General features: G+C 39.3%; 1 protein-coding gene across 5 annotated transcripts in view; it reads right to left on the minus strand.

The window, feature by feature from the left end:
- Positions 1 to 3,800: 3,800 nt before the first annotated feature.
- LOC114462116 (ras GTPase-activating protein-binding protein 2-like) overlaps positions 3,801 to 25,254 on the minus strand; it is a 34,763-nt gene continuing 13,309 nt past the window's right edge. For 2 of the 5 annotated variants that reach the window (XM_028444764.1, XM_028444765.1), the window contains exons 15-23: positions 9,276 to 9,404; positions 8,978 to 9,096; positions 8,390 to 8,543; positions 8,102 to 8,230; positions 7,785 to 7,903; positions 5,089 to 5,242; positions 4,801 to 4,929; positions 4,484 to 4,602; positions 3,801 to 4,044 (exon numbers count right to left, since the gene is read on the minus strand). In XM_028444764.1, the coding sequence (XP_028300565.1) occupies positions 3,970 to 4,044; positions 4,484 to 4,602; positions 4,801 to 4,929; positions 5,089 to 5,242; positions 7,785 to 7,903; positions 8,102 to 8,230; positions 8,390 to 8,543; positions 8,978 to 9,096; positions 9,276 to 9,404 (1,127 nt within the window). In that variant the 3' untranslated portion in view covers positions 3,801 to 3,969. The remainder of the gene's footprint in view (positions 4,045 to 4,483; positions 4,603 to 4,800; positions 4,930 to 5,088; positions 5,243 to 7,784; positions 7,904 to 8,101; positions 8,231 to 8,389; positions 8,544 to 8,977; positions 9,097 to 9,275; positions 9,405 to 25,254) is intronic. The other 3 variants (XM_028444768.1, XM_028444766.1, XM_028444769.1) reach the window with 3 other exon arrangements.

Genomic DNA, 25,254 nt, shown 5'->3' on the forward strand with positions numbered 1-25,254 from the left:
CAAAGAATGGCATTTCGCCCTGGAAACGCATTTGCACGAATTAGTCTGAGGAGCTCCATGTGATTCACTTTAAACTCAACCAGATCACTTAGGACCCACTGAAGAATTTGCATATCCTTAACGGTTTGGTCGTGCAACGCAATGCAAAAATGCGCACCAACTGTGATGGACCCGCACAACCAGCAGGTTTGTCCTATTCATACGAAATTTGCCACATGTATTCTTGAACACAGAATGAGCAAAAAGTTATGCATGACTTTGCCCAAAACCAAACAGGAACTCGGCAATCTTGGTGTATAATGGCGTTTCGCTCTTGTGCAAACTAGTCTGGGGTCCTTCACTCGATTTGCGTCAAACTCGGCCAGAACACTTAGAACCCACTGAAGATTAAAAATCATCAAAATAATTTGCATATCTCTTAATGGTTTGGTCGTGGTGCGACTGGCGCCATTTAGCGTGTCATAATAGGAAAATGTATATAACTCCGGAGGAACCCTGGTCGATGGTCAAAAGGCGGTAAAAACACTGTCGCACATTTGGAATTTTATCACACATGACTCAAAAAAAGAAAATGGAAAAATGGACCAAGGAACATTTCTTCAAATATCAGCCCTTCTTCCTGCAGACTCTTTGCTGACACTCATCCTCCCCAAAGAACAGACATTTCACATAGATAACAGGGATGTAACCTGACACCCTATACCAGTGACATCTTTTTCAACAATGAAGATTGAAAAGGAAGAAATGAAAATAAAGCCTGTAACACCATTCAACGCTTTAAAGGTAGAACTGCGATTTAAACAAATTTCAGACATGTGACCTCAATTTTAACCATTTTTCTACAGGAAAGGCACTCATCGTGTGCCTCCATCTGACATGTTTAATCACTAATGTAACCACCTTTAAAGGGAAATGTTTATAACTCTTCGTATTCCATGCTCATTGATCAAAGTGTTTTAGTCCTCTTTTGTTATGCTTAAAGCTAGAAAAAATTCAAATCAGTCATTTAAGGGATAATCAATTGAAAGTCATTTTTCAAGGGTTCATACAATCGGCACACACCAAACCTCCATTTTAGCCTGAACATGGTAACACCCTATCTAGTTTTATGACCCATTGTTTAAAAAGCACATGTGGGACAGCCCCACCATCTTGTCTTCTTCACAGGAAAGGTAAGCCTCCTGTTTCTTTCTGCCAACCAATCAGGTCTCACTCACTTCTGTACTGCAGATATGTTTTAACCAATCAGATAACCTCCTGACATGTTTATAAAAGGCCTCACTCCCAGTTCCAGCTCTCTTTCCTCAGGCTCAGTTCCAATAATCTCACTCTTGCTCTCACCTCTGTCTAGTCCACCTCTTTGCTTCTGACTGAAAGAGTCAGAAGTTTTTCAGTTTAGTGATGCAGAATTTTTGAGAAATTGATTGAACTTTTCTCCAGTCAGGAAGTGGCAACTAGCCACTTCCACAATGACTAACTTTAAGTTTTACCTCCATTTTTTAAATTAACCAAGCAGTTTTTTTATTTTATTTTTGGAGCTAATCAATTTTTATAGCCTTCCATGAGTAACCTTTAAACGAACTCTAGCATCTTTGATTCGAGAACCTGTTAGTTAAACTACCCGTCGACGTACGTACCAGGAGTGGTGCCGTGTCGGAAAACCAGAACCCCAGCCAGGCCGACTGTATCCCGCGGGCTCATACAGTGAATGAGCGGAAAACTTCCTCGGAAAAACGCAGGAAAAGCTTTTTCCCACTAACTGCTGGTTACGCAGGAGCTGTCATCATCACGCCTGTTGAAGGAGGGTAAACTGCACGCACACACAATTCTGGCAGAAAGGTGGTTCATAACTTAACAAATTCTCTAAATCGAAAGTTCTAGATTCATAGTCCATAATTTTCATTTTGGTAAAGTTTTAATAATTTCATTACATTAACTTTCCATTTTCCTTCTTCCTCTTCCTCCTCCGCAGAGCGTTAGAAAATCCCTATGAATCCCAAATTCACACGAACATCTAAAACACTCAGAATGTGTATATACCATACATCCGTGTTAAAATGTACACTTTGTGTGATACCTGTCACGGCAAATTTGCGGTTGACCTCATTTGGAGACATGATTTATTGCTCTGGTTGAATGATGGAGTCCAGTCGAAGCATTGATGATTAAAAAAAAGATTTATTATAAACTAAATGAAAAAGAACACAAAAGAAGAAGTGTCCCATCCTGTTGGTAGGAAAGGCGGTCAGAAACAACGCAGGATGGTCAAAAAGCTCCGGCCAGAGGAAAAAAGCAAGACTGTCTAAAAAGTTCTTCACATACACATTTCTACACCGTTTAACCGTCCTACCACCCGACAGATAAGAGAAAACCAACAGGGAGGAGGTCAAGTCAGTTTGTTCTGTTCGTTCGGAGATGGCGCTCCCGGTAGAAATGAAAAGTCACAACTTAAAGCCTTAAAAAGAATAAAGTCTATGAGTAAATGCATTTGTAAACATAATTAACCAATTTTGCCCTTCCACACCAATGAGTCAAAATAACTGTGAATAATTGTGAAACTGCCTAATTTATCATCATGTTAATAGCCTGTAAAATAAACATGTACATATTGTAAATGCTGTCTTTTTATCGACATTTAAACTTTTATTAAACCTCTATTCTGACGTCAAGAACCCACTACAAAAACAGGGAACTGTAACAATTAATTAAAATAAAGTGATCTAGGACACTTAAAACTCAGTTCTAGATGGGACCTCTGACAACAAACATATTAAAAATTAATATTTTTGAATATTAATCACCCTTTGTTCCCCTACAGCTCTCAAAACCAAAGTTCAAAATGCTTCATATTTAATACACATGTTGACTGTCCATCCTTAAACAAGACTCAATGTCACAATTACCCATCATGCCTTGCATTCTCAGAGGGTGCTGCTTTTAGTGGCGTTTGACGCTAACAGCTCTAGCAGAAAGAAAATATGTCGCGTTGACTTCAAGAATAGTGTTGGATTAATTTTACAAGATGGGAGCAGGTCTCTGATGAAGAAAAAACAGGCTGTGATCAGTGGGAGGAGCCTATAATGTCTCTTTCATTTTACAAATAAGGAAAAATATGTATATTCACTTGTCATCATGTCTATCCAGCAGTAATCAAGTGTAGTTTTTAGGTCAAAGATGTGAAAAGTACATTGGTGACAGCAGACAGGCTGTGATTGAGGCCTCGCCCAGTAGGTCATATTGCTTTGAGACAGAAACCGGTATCTCCAGCTGCTTTCCAAGGAAGGATGTCAGTGTAACATGACAAAAGTAGTCATTAGTGCATATTGATGAGTGCATTATGCAACTTTGAAGCCTCTCAAAAGGAAAAAAAGGAAAAGGCTTTTCCCTGGAGCTGTATGAATTTTGCATCTCACCATTTTCAAACAGTAACGGGCAGCAAACTACCGTATAAAATGTGCAACAGAGGGACTTCATGGAGAAGCACCCCAGTTAAGTCAAGGCATATAATCTTTTACCCCAAATGATGGTCTGTTTTATTGGAGTTTAGGAGTCTCGTCAGTCCCTTCTAAAGTTTATGAATTCTTGAGATACCTGGGAAGGAAGCTCAGCTCAAGACTTGAAAGCAAAATTTGTTTGCTCATTTTTTGTGTTGTCTATATCATAAACAACTGGTTGACAGGCTAGGTCACATACCAAAGCAAAGAAGGAAAAAAAACACTATATAATAATTTTTTTAGATGAAGTTTTTATGTCTTTAACAAGAACAATCAAAAATCACATTAGACTTCATCCACTCTGTTGGCAATGCTCTTTTCAGTGGTGCTGGGTCGTGAAGCGACATTCTCCCTGACCACCACGGCCTCTTCCAGAGCCCATGATCAGTTAAGGGGCCATGCCACCTTGGTGTCATGTTCACGCATCTTTCTTCTTCTCTCGTGAACCTCCGGGTCCTCGATCGTTACGCCTCATTTAGCAACGTTCACGGAATGCCCTCGTCGTCTTCTCGTCCACATTCAGATTCACCTCACCTCGGAACATTAAGGGCTGCAGAGAGATAATCCATGTCAGTATATTTAAAATAAACCTTTACATATGGCCGCTTAATTCACCACCCACATCATTCACTGGTTTAAACTGGAGCTAATGTTTCTTGTCCTGAAGCATTGCTGTGTCATTTGTCATTGGTGAATCAAACTACATGAAAAGTATTACAGTTTAGAATTTTCTGATATTTTACAGCTGGAAAAAAGATTTAATCACGCACAAAAATGATCAACTCCTGGAGAATAAAGCATTAGGAAAAAAAAAAATCACATTTTAAATGTCATGATACAATATTAATTCAATGTAAAACAGTGAATAGATTTAAACATTTGATGCACCAGGCTGGCCAATCCCAACTACACCATCCAATTTAATCAAGAACCAAACCACCACCATGTGAATAAAAGTAGGTCATGAATTTTGATAATATCCCTTCTACCTTCGCCTCCAGGATTCTCTGAACAGGATCAGAGTCGTCAAAGACCACGAATCCAAAGTTGGGCAACTTTCTACCAACAGCCCTGGTTTTAATCCGCAGCTCCACCACATTTCCATATGCTGTGGGAACACAGAAGCAGGACAATTCAATAACAATTTATTAGAAACAAAATGTGGTGGCATTGAATCAAATAATTTGGAAAATATTTTACTACAAAAATGTAACTGGTTCAACTTGTCTCTCTTTTTTTAACCTCATGTACCAAGTATATCTTTATTTAAACTAGTAAAACTACTGGTGTTTTAAAAAAAACTTACTCATGAAGAATTCCTTGAGCTCGCTCTCATCAATGTCATGTGCAATGTTTCCAACAAAGAGCTGGTGACTGTCAGGATGTCGAACAATACGCTTGTAGTCCGTATCCCCAAGTTCACCATCTCTGCCACCTGCCAGTCAAAGCAACAAGAGGAAGAGAAATTACACACTGGGTCATTTCTGTTGTGTTAAAAACAAGATAAATATTCCTTAAGACGCTAAAAGGAATATTTATCTTCATTAACAAAACTCAGGTGGGGTTTTTCCTGTTTGTGATGGTGGTCTCCTACCGTTGTGCTGACGCATCATTTTGCTTCCCACAATGACTTGTGAACCTCTGGGTTCCCGATCGTTGGGCCTCATTTCGCGACGTCCTTGTTCACGGAATGCCCTCGTCGTCTTCTCGTCCACATTCAGATTCACCTCACCTCGGAACATTAAGGGCTGCAGAGAGATAATCCATGTCAGTATATTTAAAATAAACCTTTACTAATGGCCGCTTAATTTTACACCCACATCATTCACTGGTTTAAACTGGAGCTTTGAAATTTATTTGAGGAAAACCCCTTGAGATGTAGCATCTCGTTTTTGAGGGGGACCCAAAAAACATACCAATTCACAGACGGCACAATATGAAAGTAAAATAACTAATTAGGACAAATAACACAGTATTGCTCACAACCCACAATCTCCCACAACCCCACATCTCAGTTTAAACATATACATAGATATACAACTACATTTACATTATATAGATCCACATTCATAATATATTCAAATAGAGCATACATATAACATACACAGCAATACACATACATAAGCATAGCTATACACACAAAGGCACATATAGCTTATGAACAAAGCTATACATTACACATCAATCTCCTTCTTTCTATTGACTGTGTTGACATTCTGTTTTTAAGTACCTATATAGAGCTGTTCTAAAGGAGCCTAAGGTGGTCAGTGACCTGAGTGATGGGGGCAGATGGTTCCCGTCTGAGGTAGCTTTAAAACAGAAGGATCTCCAACCAACCTCTTTACAGATGGGAGGAACCATAAAAGTTAAATACTGGGAGAGTCTCTATTGATAAGTTGGGGAAAATTGAACAAAATAACATTTTAAATATGGTGGTAAGGAAAAATGGATACATTTAAAAATAAATTGAAACCAGTGATATTGCTGTCTTTTGTTGGGCTGTAGCCAGTAAAGCTTATCATAGAGCTCACAGTGATGAGTTCTGTATGGACATTTTAAAATAAATCTACACAAAGAGTTGAACATAACATTAAGTGAATTTAGATGGATGTTATGTGTATTTTGATAAACTATATCTGCATAGAGGGTATGAAAATGGATGGATCCTGCCCATAATTGCATAGTCAATTATGGGTAGAATAAGATGAGAGATTATTTTCTTTTTACTTGTAAAGTAAAACAGTTTGAGGACTGATAGAGAGGCATTAAACAAGAATACGTGCTTTTTAATACATAATCAATATGCGATTTAAAGTTTAACTGGGGTCCAGACACAATCCAAGATACTTGCCAGAGGTCTTCTTTGTCATTGGGGAGCCATTTTCAAAATTGATATTTAAGTCATCAACTTGGAGTAAATGGCGAGTCCCAAAAAGCATACAAAATGTTTTTTCATATTGAGTTTTAGGAAATGTATTTTTAGCCAGTATAGGATTAAGTTGAAATCTGTCTGTAATTTGATTTGAAGTTGAGACAATTTAGAATCTGAAAAATAAAGTGCAGTATCATCTGCATATAAATTAAATTTGCAATGTTTACACACTTGAGGGAGATCATTAATAAAGATGGAAAATAAAAGAGGACCAAGAGTAGAACCCTGTGGCACACCTTTTTCCACGAGACAATGACCAGATTGTGAATCTTTAAAAACTACAATATGACGTCTGTTATGGAGATAAGCATTAAACCATAAGCGGGCATTCCTGTTAAGACCTATTGCATAAAGTTTATCCAATAGTAAGTAGTGGTCTACCAGATCAAAGGCTTTTGACAGGTCAAGAAATATAGCACCTGTGTATTGGTTATGATCAAAGGAGGAGATCACATCATTAGTAAATTTAACTAAAGCTGTTGTTGTGGAGTATCCAGAGCGGAAGCCTGATTGAAAAGGAGATAAAATATTGCAATGATTGAGATATTCATATAATTGTTGAAAAATTATTCTTTCTAATATTTTTGAAACTGTACAGATTAGAGAAATTGGACGAAAATTACTTAAATCAGTGTGATCTCATCCCTTGAATATCGGAGTCACTCTTACTGTTTTCCAGATAAGTGGAATAAAATTGGTGTCTAAGGACATGTTGAACAGATCAGTTAATGGATACATTAAAATACTGGATCCAAGCTGAAGAAATTTGGCTTCCAAGCCATCTGGACCAGCACGACTATTTTTTAACTCAGAGATGGCTTGAAGTACATCAGATCATTGAATTCAAGTAAAGGAAAATGAGGAATCAACTGGGTTTAAAGGACTAAAAGAAGCTGAATAATCAGAGTGGGTGGCACTAATTTTTCCTGTCCTGAAGCATTGCTGTGTCATTTGTCATTGGTGTGTCAAACTGACTCAGCAGATTTCTAAAACATGATTAACTTCAGCTGCAGCTTATCAATCGTTCTGTGTAAAACTGTTTTATATATTAATGATGATTTGTAACATGAACATTTTGTAATGTACTACAATTTAATATTTTCTGATATTTTACAGCTGGAAAAAAGATTTAATCACGCACAAGAATGATCAACTCCTGGAGAATAAAGCATTAGGAAAAAAAAATCACATTTTAAATGTCATGTTACAATATTAATTCAATGTAAAACAGTGAATAGATTTAAACATTTGATGCACCAGGCTGGCCAATCCCAACTACACCATCCAATTTAATCAAGAACCAAACCACCACCATGTGAATGAAAGTAGGTCATGAATTTTGATAATATCCCTTCTACCTTCGCCTCCAGGATTCTCTGAACAGGATCAGAGTCGTCAAAGACCACGAATCCAAAGTTGGGCAACTTTCTACCAACACCCCTGTTGATAATCCGCAACTTCACCACATTTCCATATGCTGTGGGAACACAGAAGCAGGACAATTCAATAACAGTTTATTAGTACCAAAATGTGGTGGCATTGAATCAAATAATTTGGAAAATATTTTACTACAAAAATGTAACTGGTTCAACTTGTCTCTCTTTTTTTAACCTCATGTACCAAGTATAATTTTATTTAAACTAGTAAAACTACTGGTGTTTTACAAAAAACTTACTCATGAAGAATTCCTTGAGCTCGCTCTCATCAATGTCATGTGGAATGTTTCCAACAAAGAGCTGGTGACTGTCAGGATGTCGAACAATACGCTTGTAGTCCGTATCCCCAAGTTCACCATCTCTGCCACCTGCCAGTCAAAGCAACAAGCAGAAGAGAAATTACACACTGGGTCATTTCTGTTGTGTTAAAAACAAGATAAATATTCCTTAAGACGCTAAAAGGAATATTTATCTTCATTAACAAAACTCAGGTGGGGTTTTTCCTGTTTGTGATGGTGGTCTCCTACCGTTGTGCTGACGCATCATTTTGCTTCCCACAATGACTTGTGAACCTCTGGGTTCCCGATCGTTGGGCCTCATTTCGCGACGTCCACGTTCACGGAATGCCCTCGTCGTCTTCTCGTCCACATTCAGATTCACCTCACATCGGAACATTAAGGGCTGCAGAGAGATAATCCATGTCAGTATATTTAAAATAAACCTTTACATATGGCCGCTTAATTTTACACCCACATATTCACTGGTTTAAACTGGAGCTAATGTTTCTTGTCCTGAAGCATTGCTGTGTCATTTGTCATTGGTGAATCAAACTACATGAAATGTACTACAGTTTAATATTTTCTGATATTTTACAGCTGGAAAAAGATTTAATCACGCACAAGAATGATCAACTCCTGGAGAATAAAGCATTAGGAAAAAAAATCACATTTTAAATGTCATGATACAATATTAATTCAATGTAAAACAGTGAATAGATTTAAACATTTGATGCACCAGGCTGGCCAATCCCAACTACACCATCCAATTTAATCAAGAACCAAACCACCACCATGTGAATGAAAGTAGGTCATGAATTTTGATAATATCCCTTCTACCTTCGCCTCCAGGATTCTCTGAACAGGATCAGAGTCGTCAAAGACCACGAATCCAAAGTTGGGCAACTTTCTACCAACACCCCTGGTTTTAATCCGCAGCTTCACCACATTTCCATATGCTGTGGGAACACAGAAGCAGGACAATTCAATAACAGTTTATTAGTACCAAAATGTGGTGGCATTGAATCAAATAATTTGGAAATTATTGGTTCAACTTATCTCTCTTTTTTTAACCTCATGTACAAAGTATATCTTTATTTAAACTAGTAAAACTACTGGTGTTTTACAAAAAACCTACTCATGAAGAATTCCTTGAGCTCGCTCTCATCAATGTCATGTGGAATGTTTCCAACAAAGAGCTGGTGACTGTCAGGATGTCGAACAATACGCCTGTAGTCCGTATCCCCAAGTTCACCATCTCTGCCACCTGCCAGTCAAAGCAACAAGCAGAAGAGAAATTACACACTGGGTCATTTCTGTTGTGTTAAAAACAAGATAAATATTCCTTTTTGCATCTTAAGGAATATTTATTTTCATTAAAGGTACAGTCTGCAACTCCTATAAAAGTGACTTTTTGTCATATTAGCTAAAGGTGTCACTATGTAAGGACAGCTTTACATCAAACTAGTAGTTTGTGTGAAAAAACAGACTCATTGAGCCCCCCCTGCTGCTCCTGCAGCCTTTGGCAGATTGCCAGAATGCACCGCGACTGAACAAAAAGAACCAATCAATGGACTGTCTGACAGCCGTTGCTCACAGTCCCCGCCCCTTTCCTGGGGCTGGAGCGCCGTCTTTTTTACAGTGTATGGTCTGGAGGAGTAGAAGATGGAATTGCTGACTTTTCTTCTTGAAAGATAATTACTGCTGCTTGATTTACATTATGTTTGTTAGACTAGAAATCTGTGGTGAATGTGTTTGTTCATGTGCGCGCAGCAGCCTCCACGTGAGCTGCTGTAAGTGACACTGTGTTGTTGCTGCTGCTGTTGAGGTTTGCGCACATTGAGAGAGAGAAGCGCTGCAGTAATATGATTTTATCAGAGCATGTTATATTACTGTGATGTTGCTGTCTGGCTAACGTTAGCTTGTTAGCTCTTCTGAAAGAGGGACTTTAGAAAGTTTGGAGGCAGGGCAAGAGTGCAGCGGGGAGGGAGGGGGAGAGATGGATCTGCGAATTGCGTGCTGCACCTTTAACAAACTCAGGTGGGGTTTTCCTGTTTGTAATTCTGAAGGAACACCATCTACCTCTGATTTTAAGAACAGGAATGAGGAAAACGAGTGTAACACGCTGAAATTAAACATTAGGGATAATTAAAAAAATAATAATGAGCATCTTACCTTCATCAAGCACTGCATCAGAGTTTTCAAACACTTCATCCTCATAGCAGAAGATGTTGTTGAGAATATAGAACTTTTTGTCAACCGAACTCTGAAAAAATTCATAGTACAAATGTTAAAATGAATAGTTACAATCCAACTTGTTTATCACAAATGACCCCATGACCACTGACGTCACCAGTCCCATTGGTCTACTTAATCCACACAGTGATCAATAGATTAATTGAAGCCTTATTTCTTCTAGCGTGCTCTAGTATATTTGATTAACTATGGCTTCTCTTTCCAACCATTGTCAAGCTGTATAGACAGGGCATTGGATTTCTCACACAAAATTCCACTGTTCAGTCAGAAATAAAATGACCACATTGATAAATGTTGTGTAAAACCAGAATGGAACTAGATTATTTTTCAGGTGAACAAAATTGTGCATAAAAATACTCACTTCTGGAACAAGAACAAGCGTCTGCCTGAACGTCCTCATTGGTTGGCCACTGTTGGACAAGTCTCCAAGCACCTGTACAACAATTCCATCATTCAGAATGGCATGGGCAGCCACGTGCCTGATGTTTGTGTGGCATTCACTGAACTGCAGTGACTTGATTTTCTCATAGATTTCCTAAAAGACAAAAAAGGCACAAAAAGAATTTACAATCAAAAATAAAATCCACTTTCATCATTTATAAATCTTACACCTTCTTGTTTAAACATAGCAGTGATAATAAAACACATTGAATCACAATTAATTCAAGATCTGGCCAAACCTACCTTTTGTCCATACACAGCTTCAGCCAGGGTTCCATTTGGATCAAATTCACCATGAACATAGGAAGAATTACTCCTATATAACCTATTTAAAAAACAAAACAAAACAACAACAACGTTTTAATTACTTAATCTGGTAATTGATGATTGCATTTGAAGCCTTTATTTACCTGTGCATCATATCTGGATTTTTGTTTAGCAGCAGATAATATTGCCTCACAAACTCTTGCCCTAAAAACAGTGGACTTGGATTCTCCATCTTCGTTTCTTTGGTAAACAATGTTAGGTGCTGTAAAAGAAACAAGTGAGAGGGGGGAAGACATCAGACATCATCAAATAGTCTAAAACAAGTCCAATCAAATACAACAATAATCATAGGATAACTGATCATTAAGGTTGGAGGATTTTTTTTTGTATTAAAGATCATTATAGAGTCTATGGAAAGAAGTAGGTTGTTGTTGTTTTTCTCATCAGTACAATCACAGATTAGTCTACAAACCTAAATTTGGGGTTCTGACTGGCAGCATAAATTTGCACTTTTTGTAAAACATAAATGCATAAATGTGGGGGCAAGCTAGTGAGGTTTTTGAGCCCATTAGACGGCATTTTGATCTGTTAGAGGTCATGTTTGTTCAAGGACTCATTTTAAGATGCATTCAAATTAACCGTCTCTATGGGGCGCCACGTGTTAAGTTACGAATAATGAAATAAACAGAAACTTTTGCAACATTTGGCAAAAAAACACATTTAAAAAACATGTAAATATACGTCAATGTTAAATGTCTAAAGGTTAAATATAAACATGAATGTTAAATCAAAATGTTAAATCAAAACATTAAATCTGAATATAAATGTTACATATAAATGTCACAGGTGAACAATTAGGCAATTAGGCTAACCTGAAGCTAGCTGCTAGCCAGCCACCAAATATCAAAATGAACATAGAAGATTGTTGACTTACCTTGTGAAAGAACAATATCTATCTATGTAAACAAAGATATTGTAATAATAAATTACGAGTAACCAACAGTAAACTGTTCAGTGATGAACTAATGTAGCTCTGTTGTGTCAGAAAGTGAAGATTACTGTAAATGACTTTTATCCTAGTTAGCCAAGAGAACACATCTACAATGAAATCACACACATAAAAAAAGAACTCATGATACATGAAAGCCATCAGAAAATGCTTTGATGTTTTCCTTATGAGAGAACTCATAGCTCATTGGTTGTTTGTGTCACATGATATCATTGGCCCATTTAGTTAGCAAAAGGTGCTTTAAAAAAATGGGTAACACTTAACAACAAGGGTCCCTCATTTAACGTTTTTTCATGTATTATTAAGCATTCATTAACAGTTAAATAATGTTTAAATATCCATTATAATGTATTACTTATCATTAATTAACATAATAGTAAATGCATAAATAAGCAGTTATATAATGGCTACTGCTCAGAGTTAATTAATACATTATTAAACATTAGTAATTGTTACATAATACAATTAGTTATTATTATTAATTAATTAGTTTTTCTTATGTATCCATTACATAGTATTAATTAATACATTACTTATTATATTAGCAAAACGTTAATAATGTGTTTCTATGGACTGAATAAACATTAAGCCTAATTGTAAAGTGTAACATATGCATTTCGTAACCTTTATTAGTTAAAATGTAGTTGAAGCAATCACATAAAAAGTGTGAAATAAAATGTGAAAATACATTTTTCACATTTTATTTAAAACAGATTATCACAGATAACATCTCAACTCATACAGAGGAGAACTTTGAACAAACATCTGTCTGTCTGTGTTAGTCTCCATACTGTCTGTCTGTCTGTCTGTCCCTGTTAGTCTCCACACTGTCTGTCTGTCTGTCTGTCTGTGCTAGTCTCCATACTGTCTGTCTGTCTGTCTGTCTGTGTTAGTCTCCACACTGTCTGTCTGTCTGTCTGTCCGTGTTAGTCCTGGCACAGTCAGTACGAGTTCTGTTTCAGTTTTTTTCCTCTCACAATAATTGAATCAATTACATACTTTTCTATATCATACAGATCCAGTGAGAAAACAAACTGCTTTGGGGGTCAGGCATGGAGGCCCCGGAGTAAAATTGGAGTGGAATGGTCCAACTTTTAAAATAAAAATCTGCATCCTGCTCCCTGCTGGAGAACACATACGTGCACTGCTCCCAACTTTTACTGTTGCACTTGTATTTGGTGCTTTTTACATCAAAACTCTTATTTTAAACAGATTTCTGATAATTGTAAATGTTTTTTTAATGTTTTACCTCAAATTCTGATTAAATTTTTCATATTGAATGTTTAATTATTATTGAATATATTACATATTTATTTTTCCACATTGGTGACGTGGTTATGACATTTCAAATTGATTGTCTGGGGAAGTTCCGCCTCAATTTAGTAAAAATAAATCGGTGCCTGAATGGAAACATTTTGAGCTTTTAACAAAACAGTGTTGCAAAATGGGTATAGTGGATATAATGGTCATTAATGATTATTGGTGATTATTATTAATTAATTAATATATATATATATATATATATATATATATTAATATATAAATTTCATTTAGAAAAAGGGGTGAGAGCTATGCTTCTTCTCACTTGTTTTCGAATATGTCACTTATTTATTTTTTCTGTGCTTCATTATTTTTTTGCTTCCTCAAAATCTTCATTTCTATATTATGTTGTGCTATTAATTTGTTAAATAGCAATCAGGAAGCCTTGTACTATTTACATATTCGGAAATAAAATTATTATTTTCTTACAGAGGCTACAGTGCAATTGACGAGATAACTTGTCATTTCAAATCCAAACACTCAGTGGTCTCAATGTTCTCAAGAACATACTCACACTGGCCTGACTGTTCCATCAATTCCAGTAGAGACCAGCACTACTTGTCATTACTGTCCTCCAACTTCATTAATGTGATTCAGGAGTAAGGAGAAGCACTGTGAACTGTTCCCGTTTATTGTAACTTTTAGCGTTAGCGTTAGCTCACTGATTAGATATCTTGTCCAGTGTCTTATGTGTCGACACCTGCAAACACTGGGACATCAGTCCATCTTAGTTCTCTTCAGAAATGAATCTGAACACTTACTTTAGGTCTCATTCACCTGACAAATAAATGAAATCATTTACAGAAATTTAAAATAATGAACTTATCAGTAGCTTTTAATACAAGGACTTTTTGAATTTGGTTGAACAAATTTGTAAAGATTTGATATGTTTGTATGTTGTAGACTCCTAGCTTTTGTCTTTTAAATTTATTTAAAATTCCTAAAAGTCTTGGTCTTGTCTTGGCCTCAGTGGATTTTGGTCTCGGGCAAGTCTTGGTCTCATATAGTGAGTCTTGTATTTCCCTAACTTTAAACTAATGTAATGTTTAATATTTGAAGTCATTCAGAAATGGATTCAGGGCCGTAGTTTGATGATGTGGTTCCATCAAGTGTTAAAAGTGCAGGTCAGATCAGGCATGTGTAATAGTAATCGAGCTGTTTGACGTATATTGTTCGTTTTTCTTTACAAAGATAGTCGCTAATGCTAATGCTCACCCACGCTAACCCTAAAATGTTCAGTTTTGGTAGACGATCCACATTAATTTGACTTCCTAAAGCTAACAGAAAGTGAATGCAGCCTTTTTGTTGAACTCGTACCACTGTCCTCATCATCACAGCGAAGCTTCCTTAATGTTGGTCCTCAGTGATCGACATCAAAATGGACGAACAGCAGGAGCCTCACGCAACCGAAGGAGGATGTTCTTGTTAAAACGTTGACTTCACGTGTTGTTGTGTTGCCTCCTCTTTGTTGACGTTGGCCTCCTCACCTGAATGTCAGACATGTGGCGACAAGCAAATGTGAATTTTATTCTAATTTATTCTACTACTACTTTTATTTTGTAATTTTGTATTTTTAGGGAGTTTTCTTGGAAAATGGCTGAATTTAATTGAAGGGGAGCACAATGTTTAGACATTCTCTAAACTAGGCGTTCTTAGCCTTGGGGTTGCAAGATATTGGGAGGGGGTCGCCAGATGCCTTTTAAAAAACTAAGAATATTTTATAAACAATTTGAGCTCATTTTTTCTTATGTTTACCCTTTTTTCTGCAACTACACCAAACTTGCCATATTTTAAAATATTTTCATCACTTTTTCTTGCCACATTTTTGCTCCTTTTAACGCCTTTTCTGCACATTTTTTCCACTTTCAAGCCATTTTCAGCACTTATAAATCCTTTCCATCACTTTTCCACCTAATGTCACATATGTTGACCCATTTTTGTCACTATTAACCTCTTTTCACAATATTTCCTGCTTATTTTTGCCCATTTAGCTACATTCACAGTTTTTCATGCCCAATATTTGCCAGTTTAAATTGTTTGTTTGTACTTGTAAGCCAATATTGACACTTTTAACCCTTTTTACCACTTTTTCTATCTGTTTTTGGCCACTCTCATCTAATTTTCAACTTTTCACCAATTTCTGTTGTTTTTAAAATCCCATTTCACCATCTTTCCACCATTCTTGGTCACTTTAAACTTAAATTTTGTTTCTGATTAAAACAAGGATTTACATCTTTTAGATGACTATATACTAGGGCACAGATAATAATAAACTTCCTGGTTAACAGTGGATATTATTCAGATGAATAAATAAATGTGGTTATCACAGATTCATAGAACAATAAACATCATTTTACTGACTTTATGGATGAACCCCAAAAATCTCTCCCCTTTATTCCCCCTTATAGATGGTCCTGTCTCCACATGACTGTTTTTCAATGTTCATGTCTGTGTTCAACCACCTTCAGCTACAGTGGGGGTCCCGCTCTCTGGGACCTTTATTTTGGAGGTTGCGGGCAGAAAAGAGGATGAGGACCACTGTTGTAACCCATGTGTATATGTAAATGTATTCTAAACTTCTGTGTCAGTGAAGCCATAGTTTGAGAACCGTTGTGTTTAACTCCCACACTGCTCCAACCCATACAGAACACCTTCAGTCTCTAACAGGCATGCCTCCCTCGTTCCACACGTAACCACATCCTCTGCAGAAGCACTCACTGCAATCAGAAAGATGACTAAAAACACACAGGACAGCAGCCCTTCAGGACTGGCGTTGTCTGCTCTAATGCATGCCTAGTTTCTGTGCTGAGGTTATTTTATTTTTTTATTTTATTTATTCAGTTCATTTCCGACATGGTTGCATTCACAGAAATTCATTTGACATTCAGAGCAAAATCACATCATTGTTTTTTTTTTTTTTTTTTTTTTGTCCTTCTGCATGCCGGAAAGGGCGACGGAAAAAAGCATTATGCTTATCCTTCATCAACATGTCAACACATCAGTGATGGATGGACTGTGACCAGTCCAAGTCTCTGGTGATCAACTACATTTGTAAACTGGACATTAGCGTATTGTATCGTGTGTGTGTGTGTGTGTGTGTGCGTGTGTGTGTGTGTGTGTGTATTTGTGTGTGTGTGTGCGTGTGTGTGTGTGTGTGTAGGCATACATGGTTTACAAGACCAATTTTCAGGTTTACTCACCAGCATTCGTAAACATAAACCTTTATAATGTTTTAAATATTGAATATTAATTGTAAAAGTCATTATAAATATATGTGTGAATACTTAGTTTATAGTGTAATCAGTTAATATAGTTGTTATAATGTTATGACCCGCCCCCTTCCTTTCTGAGCTTCACACATATTGGTCTCATAATGCAGGTTAGGTTTGTGAGACCATGACGTGTGTCTAACAGCGCCCCCAGAGGCTGCAGGAGACATTGCAAGTTACACACATTTGCGAAAAAATACACACAATTTCCCGCCAATAATACACACAAGGCGGGAAAATCATCAGCTGGTTGTAATCCAGTGTGAACCAGCCAGCACTGCAGTTAGCTGCTAAGCTAATTCTGTCATCACAGGTTCCTGGCTATAGCACTTTAGCTAGAAGCTAAGCTAATGCCCAAGCCTATTCATGACTGCCTTGAAACATTTCCCATCATGCTTTGCGCTTTCTACTGGCGCCATTTACGGTAACTGTGGCTCACCATAATAGAAAAATGCATATAACTCTAAAATACAAAGTTCAAAATGCCTCATATTTGATACACATGATGACTGTCCATCCCTAAACAAGAATCAATGTGAAAACTACCCATCATGCATTGCGTTCTTGACTGGCGCCATTTAGCACGCCATAATAGAAAACTCGCTATAACTCTCATTTACATTGTTCAAACAGCCTCATATTTGACACACATGATGGTTGTCTATCCCTAAACAAGACTCAAAGTGATCATTACCCATCATGCCTTGCGTTCTTGACTGGCGCCATTTAGCACGCTATAATAGAAAACTTGCTATAACTCTCATTTACAACGTTCAAACAGCCTCATATTTGATACACATGATGACTGTCTATCCCTAAATAAGACAATGTCAAAAATACCCATCAGCGTTCTCAGAGGGCGCCGCTTTTAGAGGCGTCCGACGCTAACAGCTCTAGCAAAAAGACGATATGTCGTGTTGACTTCAAATTAGTGTTGGATGAATCTTATAAGATGGGAGCAGGTCGTTGATGAAGAAGAAACAGGCTGTGATCAGTGGGAGGGGCCTATAATGTCACTGGAAAATCCTACGCCATCACATCTAAATGCTGTATCTTGGTTATTTTTCAAAAGATTTGCATCAAAATTTTTAACTGGTTTTATCTTCATACTGGGTTTTTAACTAATACTACTGGGTAAACAGGCCTTCTAATTGGTTTTACTAGTTATACTGGTTTTTTGTGTTCTACTACAATATCATTGCTATTGCTAGACTCATGCTAGGTTATTGCTACGTTAATGCCATTGTTAGGTTCATACTAATGCTAAGATATTGCTAGCTAATGTTAATGCTAGGTGAATGCTATTGCTAGGTTCATGCTAATGCTAAGCTATTGCTAGCTAGTGTTAATGCTAGGTGAATGCTATTGCTAGGTTCATGCTAATGCTTGGTTAATGCTATTTCTAGGCTAATGCTATTGCTAGGTTAATGCTATTGCTAGGTTAATGTTATTACTAGGCTAATGCTAATGGGCAAATGCTAATGTTAGCCCAATGCTAATGCTAGGTTAATGTTAATGCTAACTTAATGTTAATGCTAGATTTATGCTAATGCTACCTTAACGTTAATGCTAAATGTATGCTAATACAAAGCTATTGCTGTCTAATGCTATTGTCACACTAATGCTATTGCTAGGTTAATGCTATTGCAAGGCTAATGCTAATGCTAAAACATTTTAAATGCAATATGTCAGCTGTTTTTCTACCAATTTGCACCAAATTTGATCAGACCGAACCCCGATCCCCAACATTGGGATATGCGACCTTGGGTTACCAACCCCGGCAACTTCTTTGAACCCTAAGACGCTGCTCGCAGCTTTAATTTTAGCTGTATTTTAGACCAGGTCTGGCTGATTCGATTGATGTATAACAGAAATAGGCAACTTTTATAACAGCGGGGCCACACAAATGTATTTGTTTGATCGGAGGGCCACATGATCAACATTCATGTCAGCATTTAGTATAATGAGCAATATTCTGTGTATTTTTGTTGTTGGCATACTCGTTTTCAGGCATTTTGTGAATTTCTGTAATCCTTTTGGGTATTTTTCCTGTAAAATATATTTTGTATCTATTATATGTTTTTTTAAGTCATATTGTCTGTGTTCTATAATTTGTGTTTTTTTGGAGTAATTTTTGTTTATTTCTGTTGTTGTTTTGCTTATTTGTTAGTACTGTGGGTTTGCAGAGTCATTTTTGTGTTTTTCTAGTATTTTTGTGTAATTTTATTGTCATTTTCTATATTTTTCTGAGTAATTTTGTGTATTACTGTTGTCGCTTTGTTCATTTTTGTAGTATTTTCTGTGTTTTTCTCTTGTCTTTTTCTGTATTTTTCTGCAATGTTTTAATGCTTTGTGTTTTTTAATGTGTTTTTGCTCTTGTTTTGTATACATTTACTTTGGGGGACGTATAAATATTGCTCGTGTGTCAAATTTCACAATGTTTTCAAGTTATGCCTTTTGTCATTGAGGAAAAAAAGTAAATATTGTGAATCTGTACAGTATAACAGTAGATATTTGATGAGTGAGTTAACAAACGTACAGACCCTTCAAAAACAAAAACACAAAAACAGAACCCAAGCTGTTTGAGGTCCAGTGTGAAATATCCACAGTCAGTCATGATTTTGGGTGCAATGTTCTGTTCTCTTCCTCACCCGTCTTCCTCCAAACACTTGGACCTTGATACCTGAATAAAAGACACAGTTTACTTTCATCAGAAAAGAGAACCATGTACCACTGACCAACAGTCCAGTCCTTCTTTTCCTCTTTTTTCTGCAAAAACTGAGAAATAAATGGTGATTTCTTCACAGTATTCTAATTTTTTGAAATCCTGTTTTTGTGGGTTTTATGAGCTGGAAGCCTAAATTATGTAAAATTAAACAAATAAATACTTGAAATTGTTAAAATTGTATGCCCTGAATCTATAATCTATGAAAGTTTAACTTTTTGAATGGGTCTTTGGAAACCAAAACACTTTTTCATGATATTCTAATTTTTTGCAAAGGGTCTGTACTTATGTCATTTCTTTAAGAAAAAAAATGTGCCGGGCTCCTACCAGACAGGCCTCCTACATGGACACTTCACATCACTCACTCCCAGCTGGTCTGGCTCACCCACTTGTTGCACCATACTCACATACCCAACCCTTGGGGGGCTGGATGGTGGGGCTGGGGGTGGAGGGGGGCTACTAAGTAGTGGCGCGGGTGCGGCACTCCCACCTCTGGCTGCCCTACTAATCCCTCCAATTTTAATTACACCTCAACACACCACCCCCTGGAGGGTGGGACCACCACTTCCACCCTCCGGAGCTATTGCACCACATACACATATATACACATAGGCTGGATGGGGAGCACCGCTCCCCTCCATCCACCCTTTTTTAATAGCACTTTATACATTCACTAAACACATGCATTCACTCAGGGGATAGGGAAGTGCCTCTCCATTCCCCAATGGAGAGGCACTTCCATAACAGGGTGGTGGGTAAATTCACACATCTGGGCCTGTCGGGTGGGGGCCCGGCCCCTCTGTTGATGGCTGGGCTACCGTGTGGGGATCGGGGGGTGCGGTCGGGCGTGGCGGTGGGTCTCTGGGGGGCGTGGAGGAGTGTTGCTGGGGGCTCCCTTTGCGGGGTCTCTCCGGGCAGTGCTGGCCTGGTGGGGCGTGGGGTGCCCCTTCCCTGCGGGTGGGGCTTGGCGCTTGTCTCGTCTCCTGGTTGCCTTGGGGGCGTGCCTTACGGCGTGTGGCTCTGGGGCGGCTTGCCTCGCCGGTGTGGGGGGTGGGCGCGCTGGGGGGTGCCGGCGTCTGCGCTGGGGTTGGGGCGGGGTTGCTTGGCGCTCCGGGGTGGTACTCTTTGCTGGGGGGCGGCTCTAGCTGTTCCGGGGGTTGAGGTCGGTATCGGCCACTTGGTAGGTCTGTCCTGCTATCTGCGGGCTGGCGGGTGGGTGGGTTCTGCGCCTTTGGCTGGGGACTGCTGCTCCGCATCGGTTGTGTGCCGTTGGGGTCCCTCTCTCCTGGCGGCCGCCAGTCGCTCTTGCGCCGGGGGGGGGCGGGACCCGAGCAGCTGTCTTTGTGCCGTCTGGGGCTGTGCGGTCTTGTTGGGTTGTGGCCTGTTCGTGGGCTGGGGGTGGGGGGGTGCGCGGGGGTCTGGCCCTTGGGCGTGCCCCCCGCGGGGGTCTGGCTTGGGGGCTCGCCCTTGGGGGTTCCCTGTCCTGCGGTGGTGCCCTTTGGGGTCTGGCCGGCTGGCTGGGCCGGTCCTGGCGGGGGTCTTCCGGGGCGGGTGGTACGGGCCGCGCCCTGCCATACCTGCGGGTGCGGCCCCGGGTGGCTCCGGCTTGGGCGGCGCTCTGTGAGCCGGGCTCTGCGGTGTGGCTGGAACCTTTGGTGGTGGGGGCGGGGGCTGTCTGGGGCGCATCGCGCGGGCGGCATCATGGAAAGGCGATCTGGCGCGCTCTGGAATGCCTGGTCGGTGTGCCTGGGGGGGGGGCAGCTTGCACCATCCCCTTGGTGCCCTCGGCGACTATGGGCATGGTTGTCGTCCCTGGGGGCGCTGCTCTCGGTGCTGCTTCCGTTTCCGGGTCTTTCTGGCCTGGGGTCCAGACCCTGCTGGCTCTGGGCCCACCGGCGGGCGCCCACCGGCTGCCCGTTCTGCGCGGCTTTGGCCATCTGCTGGGCGGGGGCCTTGGCTCCTCTGCTGGGGTCTCAGGCGGGGGGCTCTTTGGGCCCTTCCCTCGGGGGGTTGGGTGCTTGGGTGTGGGTGGGTGGGGGGGCTGGATGCTGGCGGGGGGCCTTGGGGTTGGGGGTTGGGGTCGGTGGGGGGATGCGCTGGGTGCTCGGCTGCTTGGGGCTTCCTCAGATGTGTGTGTGGGGGGCGGTGGCTGCCTCTCGGCCTGGGATCTTGGGGGCATCCGGGGGGTTGCTCGGCCGCGGGGGGTTGCCTGGTGCTCCCTGGCCCCCGCTCTTTCTGCTGGCCTGGCTGCATCTGCGGGCCCAGGGCAGTTCCTGCGTTTGATGTAGGGTTTTTTTTTTTGCACATATACTGGTATACGATGCACTGGCACGCCTTGGGATGTGGGATAAAACTCATACTGGGCTAAACCTTAGACACGTTAATCCCAAATTCCTGCTTTAGGTACTACCACTCACTCATTCCCCCTGTTCACAGCCACCACCATTATAGCTAAGCTTCACACTTGTCACCATACTGGCTGGATTACACAACATAATAAGCACAATTTATTCTACAACCTCACATCTCACCCTCACTGTAAAACAGTCTATTCTTCCCCACCTTTTCTATTTCCTGCCTTTAGTCTCTCCTCCCTGCTCCCTTCCCCCCCCCCCCCCCCCTTCCCCCTCCCACTCCACTTACAGTGGGGCAAAAAAGTATTTAGTCAGCCACCAATTGTGCAAGTTCTCCCACTTAAAATGATGAAAGAGGTCTGTAATTTTCATCATAGGTACACTTCAACTGTGAGACAGAATGTGAAAAAAAAATCCAGGAATTCACATTGTAGGATTTTTAAAGAATTTATTTGTAAATTATGGTGGAAAATAAGTATTTGGTCAATAACAAAAATTCAACTCAATACTTTGTAATATAACCTTTGTTGGCAATAACAGAGGTCAAACGATTACTATAGGTCTTTACCAGGTTTGCACACACAGTAGCTTGTATTTTGGCCCATTCCTCCATGCAGATCTTCTCGAGAGCAGTGATGTTTTGGGGCTGTCGCCGAGCAACACGGACTTTCAACTCCCTCCACAGATTTTCTATGGGGTTGAGGTCTGGAGACTGGCTAGGTCACTCCAGGACTTTCAAATGCTTCTTACGGAGCCACTCCTTCGTTGCCCGGGTGGTGTGTTTGGGATCATTGTCATGCTGGAAGACCCAGCCACGTTTCATCTTCAAAGCTCTCACTGATGGAAGGAGGTTTTGGCTCAAAATCTCACAATACATGGCCCCATTCATTCTTTCCTTAACACGGATCAGTCGTCCTGTCCCCTTAGCAGAAAAACAGCCCCAAAGCATGATGTTTCCACCCCCATGCTTCACAGTAGGTATGGTGTTCTTGGGATGCAACTCAGTATTCTTCTTCCTCCAAACACGACGAGTTGAGTTTATACCAAAAAGTTCTATTTTGGTTTCATCTGACCACATGACATTCTCCCAATCCTCTGCTGTATCATCCATGTGCTCTCTGGCAAACTTCAGACGGGCCTGGACATGCACTGGCTTAAGCAGGGGGACACGTCTGGCACTGCAGGATTTGATTCCCTGTCGGCGTAGTGTGTTACTGATGGTAACCTTTGTTTCTTTGGTCCCAGCTCTCTGCAGGTCATTCACCAGGTCCCCCGTGTGGTTCTGGGATTTTTGCTCACCGTTCTCATGATCATTTTGACCCCACGGGATGAGATCTTGCGTGGAGACCCAGATCGAGGGAGATTATCAGTGGTCTTGTATGTCTTCCATTTTCTGATAATTGCTCCCACAGTTGATTTTTTCACACCAAGCTGCTTGCCTATTGTAGATTCACTCTTCCCAGTCTGGTGCAGGTCTACAATTCTTTTCCTGGTGTCCTTCGACAGCTCTTTGGTCTTGGCCATAGTGGAGTTTGGAGTCTGACTGTTTGAGGTTGTGGACAGGTGTCTTTTATACAGATAACCAGTTCAAACAGGTGCCATTAATACAGGTAACGAGTGGAGGACAGAAGAGCTTCTTAAAGAAGTTACAGGTCTGTGAGAGCCAGAGTTCTTTCTTGTTTGAAGTGACCAAATACTTATTTTCCACCATAATTTACAAATAAATTCTTTAAAAATCCTACAATGTGAATTCCTGGATTTTTTTTTCACATTCTGTCTCTCACAGTTGAAGTGTACCTATGATGAAAATGACAGACCTCTGTCATCATTTTAAGTGGGAGAACTTGCACAATTGGTGGCTGACTAAATACTTTTTTGCCCCACTGTAGGTGTAACACTGCTCTCCCTTTTTATATCCTCCCTATAATAAAAGATTTCTTACCCTTCCTTAGGGAGGGCTGGTGATGGTCACAATTAAAAAAAAAAAAAAAAAATCTGCTTTTTACTGTTGGGTCAGACTTGGATGAGAAAATGTGGCCCGATCCGCACTATAAATGTGACACGGTTATTTATTTACTCGTCGTTCATGTGACTGTTTACTGCAAGACCTGTGCACATGCCTCTGCGTACATCTGTCGACAAGTACACTCATCTATATACTACTGGTGTACTAAGTATATACTTTTTGTCCACATTTTAGTTTATTAATGTATACTTAGAGTATACTTTAATAAACTACAATATTTTTTACTAGTTTACTTGTTATGCTTTAAGCATACTTAGAGGTTTGCTTAATATATTTGTAGCATACTATCTATATACTTGAAATATGCTTCTTAAAGTCAACTCATTGCAGTCTACTTACTGTACGTTCACTAGACTACAATAAACTTGATCAATAATGTCAAGTCAAATGTTTCTCTGTTTTTGAACATGTTTTTAAGGTACATAAAGTTAATGCAGTTGAGCACACAAACTATTTACTGTAAACTTTTAAACTCCAGCACTATATGATGTTGAACATGTAAGTTTATAACAAGGGTTATATCTCAAAGTAAATGTGTGTAGTGAAAAACTTTTTTATTCTGCTAAATGAAATGTAAGCAAAATGACTTGACCTTTTTCTGTACTTGGATCAAGATACTAAATAGTAATATTTTGTGGTAGAAATAAGTAAAAAAAAAAAAGGATACTAATGTACAAGTATAAGCTTTAAGTGTAAGTCTAAGTTCAATGTACTTAGTCTTAGCTTTTACTGAAAAGCATAAAGAATAGTCTAAGCATTCTTCATTATACTTTTCTTAAGTATATAAAACATAGTATATAAAAAAGTACATTTCAAGTACGCTGTTTCAGTTTTAGTATAAAATAAGTACACTTATAGTACAAGTATAAGCTTTCGTATTAAAATGTAAGTCTAAGTATTATTGTACTTAGTCTTAGACTATTCTTTATACTTTTCAGTATAAGCTAAGTATACTTCACTATACTTTTTTTAAGTATATAAAACATAGTATATAAAAAGTACATTTCAAGTATGCTGTTTCAGTTTTAGTATAAAATAAGTACACTTATAGTACAAGTATAAGCTTTCGTATTAAAATGTAAGTCTAAGTATTATTGTACTTAGTCTTAGACTATTCTTTATACTTTTCAGTATAAGCTAAGTATACTTCACTATACTTTTTTTAAGTATATAAAACAGAATATAAAAAGTATACTTCAAGTATACTGCCTCAGTTTTAGTATAAAAAGGTATACTTGTAGTACACTTGAATAAACTACTTTATGGTAAGGGTCCCACAGTCTTAGTCAAAGAGGTTTGTCAGTACACTGTGTCAGTGAAGATTAAAACACAGGAAGTGCTTTAAAATGACCTGAAATAATGCTGACTCACTGCTTCTGTGTATGACTAAGATTCACTATGGCTTGTGTGTTTTTTGTGTTTACATGATCATGGTGTATGAGACCAGTGT

The sequence above is a fragment of the Gouania willdenowi genome, chromosome 4 (assembly GCF_900634775.1).
Source record: "Gouania willdenowi chromosome 4, fGouWil2.1, whole genome shotgun sequence".
NCBI lineage: Eukaryota > Metazoa > Chordata > Actinopteri > Blenniiformes > Gobiesocidae > Gouania > Gouania willdenowi.